Source organism: Dunckerocampus dactyliophorus, chromosome 13 (assembly GCF_027744805.1).
Source record: "Dunckerocampus dactyliophorus isolate RoL2022-P2 chromosome 13, RoL_Ddac_1.1, whole genome shotgun sequence".
Classification (NCBI taxonomy): domain Eukaryota; kingdom Metazoa; phylum Chordata; class Actinopteri; order Syngnathiformes; family Syngnathidae; genus Dunckerocampus; species Dunckerocampus dactyliophorus.
The window spans coordinates 23,524,074-23,531,700 of record NC_072831.1 but is presented as its reverse complement, the minus strand read 5'-3'; the positions used below and the strand labels follow the sequence as shown (position 1 = coordinate 23,531,700).

At 39.3% G+C, this 7,627-nt stretch overlaps 1 protein-coding gene across 3 annotated transcripts in view; it reads right to left on the bottom strand.

Moving 5' to 3' along the window:
- Positions 1-1,732: 1,732 nt before the first annotated feature.
- The window catches only part of ppp2r5ca (protein phosphatase 2, regulatory subunit B', gamma a), a 28,103-nt gene continuing 22,208 nt past the window's right edge, over positions 1,733-7,627 (bottom strand). For 2 of the 3 annotated variants that reach the window (XM_054795959.1, XM_054795957.1), the window contains 4 exons: positions 6,837-6,938; positions 5,946-6,018; positions 5,273-5,389; positions 1,733-3,784 (listed from right to left, as the gene is read on the bottom strand). In XM_054795959.1, the coding sequence (XP_054651934.1) occupies positions 3,650-3,784; positions 5,273-5,389; positions 5,946-6,018; positions 6,837-6,938 (427 nt within the window). In that variant the 3' untranslated portion in view covers positions 1,733-3,649. The remainder of the gene's footprint in view (positions 3,785-5,272; positions 5,390-5,945; positions 6,019-6,836; positions 6,939-7,627) is intronic. The other variant, XM_054795958.1, reaches the window with a different exon arrangement.

Genomic DNA, 7,627 nt, shown 5'->3' with positions numbered 1-7,627 from the left:
AGTCCTTCCTTGTTAGCATCCTATTTGCTAGCTAAAAAAATGGCAAGCGGAACCGGAAGTTGGCTACGTTACGTCGCCTGTCTGGGATATCATCAGCAGTTGACTCTCAGAAATATGAACACAAAACATGTTTGATAGTTTTACAGTTTGAGTTTTACATTCACAAAACAATACTAAATGCATATAAATGACGAACGAAAGGGATAAATGAACATTTAAGCTTACTTTTACCTTCAATGAAGACTTGACTGTATCCAAAGACACTATGTGGCAGCGAGATCAACATCCACCACCTTCCTGTTTTGCCATGAGTTGTTTCTTGAATTCAATAGTGTTTCTCACCTTTGTTAAAATGCTGGCACTTGCAACTTTCTTTGGCTCCATTTTGAGTGATTGTGGTCATCTTCAATGAAGGTAAAAGTAACCTTAAATTCATGTATCCCTTTCATTCATCATTTATGTGTACAGTACTTACAAGTCGGACCTTCTGGAACGAATTAATGACGCTAACAAGGTTTCACTGTACTAAAATCATACAAGTGGTTTTAATGTCAGATACACTGTCCATTATTGCTTACCTAAAAGCATTCGGCAGATGATAGCTAACGAGTTACTCTGTGATACCTAGTTTGTGATGGTTTGATGGGTAAAGTCTATGGGTTGTGTCAAGTGTACTGCAAGTCGCATCACAAGGATCTTCAAAAGTGAATTTAAATAAAGAGAGATAGCTAGAAAGCGAGGCAGAGTTCATTTGAGTTTATGAAAGTGCTGATTAGATTATGCTACGAGATGCTGTCACTGCTCCTCACCTCAGCTGCCCTCTCGCCCTCTGGCTGCGGAGTAACAGTGGCCCCTGTCGGATGGAGACTGTACTGCATCGACTGGCACCAATGGGCTTCGATGGTGAAAAACTTTGTAACTATATATGCAGTACATATAGTTTTAATGGTAGGAAATAAGCCAGTAGTATCTCATTACGAAAACCTGTAAAAATCACACTTTGCACAAGTGTCACATTATCTTCAGCATCGACACTAGTACTAATAAAATTATAGACAACAAAGGTTATCCTGGGTTGCCTCAGCAATCACACAATTTGACTCCATTACATCATCGCGATTTTGTAGCTGTTACTTTCAAATGTAATAACTCAAGTCTCCCTTCCGTCTGTCACTCCAGTGTCAGCTCAGGACAAAAAAAACATTTTTTGGAAACACCAAATGTCTGTTTTTGCCGGAAATCATCCCCATATCCGATGAGCAATCGGCTTCGTTTCCGCTCCTAATACTCTCAACAGCAGTGGGAGATAAGCTAGTGCAGCCAACTGTTACACAAATACTTCAAAGCAGAAATACACGTATAGGAAGTGGTTTAATTAAATGTGTTAAATACTAATTTTAAAAATAAACTTTGCTGAGAGGCACTGGGGACTAGACGTATAAAAGGTCAAGGTGGACAGGTATCCTAGTGTCTTTATTCAGGCTTGAACTATGCTGGTACCAGCAACTCATAGTGAGTTTGTAAACTAAAATGTATATTACAGGTTCTCAATAGTATTTGGAATCAGAAGGGGGAGGAAAAATGATTCTGTGCGCTAAAGGTTTGGCTCCACCTTGTGTTCAAAATGATTCGATACAAGTACGCCTGTTGATTAGCGGTAATAATCACCGACTGTTTAGCTGCAATGTAGTACAACGCATGATCTTCTGGTCAAGTAAAGCCAACATGGATGCATGGTTGAAAATATATATTCAAATAAGTTCTTTATTCATTCTATATCATTGTACACCACTAGAGACAGTGATAGGAGCACACAATGGGCATGAACATTTGCAGTGGAGATGAGTTAACAGTAAAAATATGAGTACTTTTGAAAAATCTTTTGCCGAGGGTATGAATGAAGAAAGGAGGGGGACTTAAAAAAAAATGTATGTGCCAGATTGACATTTTCTCTTGCTAAGGAGGTTTTATTCTGTACAGAAGGACAATTTGTACAAAATTAATATATATCTATATATATAGATATAGATATATATAAATATATAGATATATATATATATATAGATATATAAATATATAACACTACATGAAACAAGGTAAATCATATATACAATATTAAATGAATCATATAGTACAGGTCACATACAAAAGGACACTTAAGTTATGTTTTGGAAATAAAATGTTAAAAATGAAAAAGACAAAGCCACCAAATAACTTTTTAATAGCCTCTATCGAAAGGACTCATTTTTTTAAACGACTAAAAATAAAACCTCATAACTCATAAAACCCATAAAAGATCATCTTTCCCAGCAAGCATAGGTTTTTTTTTAAGAAAGAAAGAAATCAAGTTTGGTTGAATGGCATTCCTCCGGAGTAAAAGGTACATGTTTAACATGGTACTTTTTAAATTTACAACTTTTTGCATTCAAGCAAATACAGTATTAATACAGTTAAATCAGCCAAGTCACAATGTCAGTTCACTGGTCAGCATCTGGCATGTTTGTGGTCGGCCTTGTGACACAGTCGGGTTCAGGGCCGTGTGAACGGCCACACTACTTCACCTCCAGGGACGAGACAACTACCACATCAAATATGAAGAAAATAGAGCATGCCTCGCTAGTTGAAACAACAGTACTGATTTTCCGATGCTGGTCAAGTTTAGAGAGGGATTTTTTGGTGTTTCTCATTTAGCATCAAGTGCATCTATAACTAGTGAGAGCTTGTATTAAATAACTTAAATCGCTTTAAAACAGTCAATTACGGGGATTTTAAATCCTTCTTGCCTAGACGTTGCCACTGCATCACAGGTAATGTTGCGGCAAAGACGCACATCTCAATATCACATTCAGCAGTACCATTGTTTGAACTGTGGGGGGCACAATTACCGCCGGGTTTTCAAAGTATTGCCTGTGAACACAAGGAAGCAAGCCTATGAAAGAGCGGCAAATGGCACATGAACAAAAAAACTAAACAATAAAACGGAAAGTGACGGATGTCCACAGGACAACGTCCCATTTCCTCACTGTCTTCCTGGACATTGCAAGGCGACGGACAGGCCTGAGTTTGGTCGTAAGTGTGCTACACTACAAAACAAAACACTACTGACCAAAACCAAAGGCACGTGTCCCTGTTTGAATCGTAGATAAAAACAAAAACAGTCTTGGCACTGGCAAGATGTCCGTTAAATGACTGGAAATGGACGATGGGAAAGTCTCGTCTTTCGTTTGACTTTTCTTGCCTTGCATGAAAAACAAAATCCAGACATAAAACGTCAGCTCCGGCAGTTCCATACTCCCGACAAAAGAATGAAGGAATGGTGTAGTCCTTGTCTTCGTCCAGGTTCCACACTTAACAGAGAACGACGAGGGGGCTTGAAGACATGAACAAAAAGGGACGTCCCTCTCCAAATAAAACCAAAAGAACCTGAGAAAGCAGAAATCTGAGGAACGTGAACATGGGACTCCTGCACTGGTCACAGGCCCAGTGTGTTGCTGCATGGGCAGCCGGAATGGACGAGAACAAAAGGATTCAGGGTAAAAAACGAGGGTGTGAGAAAAGGGAGGGATGGCGAGCCCAACGTGGGTCATCCAGTTTGACAGCTGTTGGGCGGGTGGAGGGGAGGACGTCCATGGCCGTCAAGGGGCAGGATCTAGAGTCCGTCGCGGGTGGTCAACATGTCTTCAGCTCTGCGGTGGGACTCCAAGGCTTTTGTGGTGTAGATGTCCTGAGGCAACTCAGATTTGCGCCGCACCATGGGCCGATCCTTCCACTGGTCCTGCTGCAGCTATTAGACGGAGAGAAGTCTGATTGAAGCGTTATCTTCCTGGTCATCTAGTCGCTGTCACAAGACGGTAGTCCCCATGAATCGATCACTGATTAACAGTGAGGAAAATCTGTTAAACATGTAGCAATAGGAGTTTAGGACCCTTGCTGCATAAAGAAGGCTAAAGGGTATTCCCCAATCTTTGCCCCCAAGATGGAAAGACAGAATTCTCCAAATTAGGTAATATTTTGCCCCTTTTTCCACTGCACTTGGCTTGACTCGGCTCTACTCCTACTATTGATGCTTTTCCATTGGCAACACCAGGTACTATAAAGTACTGTTTGTAGTACTTGGTGCCATATGGACAACACAAACCCCCTGTTCACCTCAATCCCCCGCATCCTTGTAACATATGTTCTTGACACTTCACTATAGTACTCCATCTCCAGACCTGCCAACTTTGAAGAATGCTAATTTAAAAAAAAAAAAAAAAAAAAAAAAAAAAAACAAGGAGGGGATACGAGTTGATATTTTTATATATTTTTTTCAATTTTGTAAAAAGGCAACAAAAAAAATTATACTTAAAAAAAATTATATTTAAAAAGAGTTTTGTGTTATTAGTACATAATGCCTTTTCCTCCATTTTTACATTTTTGTTTAACTTTATTTCTACAATGTGCCACAGGCCAATACACTCCTGCTTTATATAGCTCTTTGTCAGGGTTGTTTATTTAGCTGCCTTCGTCACGAGCAATGACGGTAATTAAAATTGTACGTCACTCTACGCAAGAGCGAGCGAGGCGGTTGAGTGTACACTGGTGCCTCGACACAGGAGCATTATCCAGGTTCCACAGTCTGAACTCAAAACTGAAAAGAGCAAAATTCAACAAAATGGAGAGCAGCAAAGCATATTCAAGGGTCAAAATGCATGGCAACTACGAAAAATGTGTACATGCTGGCAGGTCTGTGTCTCTACTTTGCTGCAGCGCTTAGTTTGCTTGCTGCCCTCAGTCGCCTCTTAGCAGCTAACAGCTACAACCAGAGAAATAAAAGATGGAGACCTTCTTTCTCCTTCATTCAATGCAACTTGAGTTTCCTGCAGCAATATGAGGCGAGGCGAGGCGAGTCGAGCTGAGCCAGTACCATGCAGTGGGAAAGCTGTAAGTTTTTTTTTAACAAATTAGATGTGAAAGTTGAGTATCACATAATGCAGTTCACTGAGTTGAGCATGAAAAACTAGTTATTGCTCACATGGAAAACAATCCCTGAACATTTAAGTTAGTTGGCCACTTACCAGAAACCTCAATCTAAAATGCGCAACTTAACCCATGATCAGATTTTAGGCTATTTCTTGTATAAAACTTGAATTCTGTGAAGCTATAATAAAAAAAGAGACTGTAATTTGTACAGAGAGCAAAGTAATCATGTCTTCGGGTGTGTGAAATAAAAACAAAGAAAAGGATTTTAAAAGGAAAAAGTATGAATGCAGACAGAGAGATGTCAGGTTACCTGAGTCGCGCCTTCCACAACTGTCTTTTTTAACCTTTGAACATCTTCTATCAAAGGAACATCCGTCTCCATTGATACTGGACTATCGCGGTCAGAGCGATCAACATACTTAGAGAACTGAGTTTAAAGGAAGAAAGAAAAGGGGAAACAAAAAGAAAAAACAAAAAAGGGGGATGGAGAAAAGACTTTGAATGGCATGCAATGAATCAAGAGGTTCTGCACAAATTGCAATCTTAAAATTAGCAATATAATATTTAATAAGAAACTGTACATTTGGGAATAAGCACAACACACCTTTTTTTAACCGTTCATCCACCTTTTCCGGGTTCTATCAATTTCCAGGTATTTGATTACTTCAAGCCTTTTTTAATCACATTTAAAAAGAGACCGTCTTACACTGTAGGCAAATAGCTGATAAAAAAAATAAACAGAATGCAAGGAAATACATTTCTCAAAATGTGCCACTTTCTCAGGCATTTTATCCTAAATTCAAGTACTAACTATGACCGTGCTACATCAAAAATCACCGACATTGCAAGAGGAACCCTCAATTTTACCTTAAAATATTATCAATACAGCGCAAAACTCCCTTTTCATTTTGAAACTCAAGACACAGAATGCACGCACACACACACACATAGAAACATTGGTCATATCAACAGACGGTGCTAACCTGTGGATTGGATTTGGCGAGGTTCTCAATCTTGATCCAAGCTTCTTCACGCTCTTTCGACTTGGCCTTTTCCCTAGAGGACCAAACATGAAACGTGGCGTCATTAACTTGGCCGTCCCTAGTTGGTCACTTCAGGATCTTAAAGGAAAACTGCACTTTTTTTGGAGGGGGTTTGCCCACCATCCACAATCCTTACATGAAACATGAGCACGTCTTTCCCTTTTACGTGCGTTCTAAAGAGAGAAAAACAGTTACCGTGAGGGAGCTAACAATGCATGTCATGGGACACACCTATTTCAACTTTGAAGTCCTCTAAAAAACCTCCAATAAGGTTTTATGGTTGTATATGCATGCTGTGACAGGTACATTCACAATAATATATCATACTTCTAAAGTATTTTGCAGTATTTTGATCTTTTTATACATTACCATAACTTCTTTCCTGGGCACATTGATTTCACATAGCCCATTGATAGGAACTAGCGTTACTTTCGTCAACAATGTAAGTGTGTCAAGTGCGTGTCTGTTTGCTACTACTAATCATGACAGACTTCGTGAGAGCAGTTGACGACTACTACTTTTGGACAAATGAGGATCCAGAACCTTATCTTTTTGAGCCCGAATATACAGAGGATGACCTACGGGTTTTTGAAGCTATGCCTGCAAGAGGAGAAAGTCGAAATAGCTGTGTCCAATTCCGTGCACTGTTAGCTCCCACATGCTAGCTGTTTTTTGTTGTTGTTTTTTTAAGCTGTTTTTCCTCTTCATAAAAGAGAAAGAAGTGTGGTCATGTTTCACATAAGGATGGTGGACGATGGGCAAAATTACCCCCAAAAAGTGCATTTTTCCTTTAAGAAAAAGATGCAGTAGTGGAGAATCTGTGATCCATACTTGTTTTTCTCAGCCCTGAACTGCTGTGTGCAGTCGTCAAAGAGCTTCTGGTTCATCTCCATGAATAGCTTCAGTGCATTGTAGATGAGGCCGTGGATGGTCCTGCAGACACAAACAAGGGACACGTGAGCTACACATTATTTGTACTACATATATACAGTATTTGTACTACACTACTCAGAAAGTTAGAGATACTTGACTTTCTGGGGTAATTTTAGGATGAACCTAAAAAGGCACTATACCCTTTCCAGGTGAGCATAATTTCACCTTTAAACCTTGAGCCAAGACATTTATAGACGAATTCACGGTTTACCGTGATTCGCAACAAGTCAGGGAGCCCTACAGTAGATAAACACAGCTACCTGCCACTGTTGCTTTACATTTCTTTGTGCACACACCAGTTCCCTATCATATGTTATCTTGTCCATCAGAATTATTTTAATTAACATACACTAGTTTTATTGTACTCTGCAAAAGATGTGTGTTTTGTTTACTAATCATTACAGTATTTTTCGTACTTCAACACATTTTAAAAACATCTCTCCATGCAATTTGGCATTGAAAATTATGTTTGTGGGAAAACAAACTAGGGTGGTGACGTTCTAAAACTTTAAATGACATTATGTGTTGATATCTCAAACGTAAAATTGTCAATCAAGTCTTTTTTTTAATGTTTAGACAACTTGCTGTTCTTTTTTGCTCTGAAACAAAAGCAGGGGGTCTAGGGGTGTCCCGATCTGATATTGATATCAGACTAAACGACTATCAGATTATATTAGCCTGCATCTAAA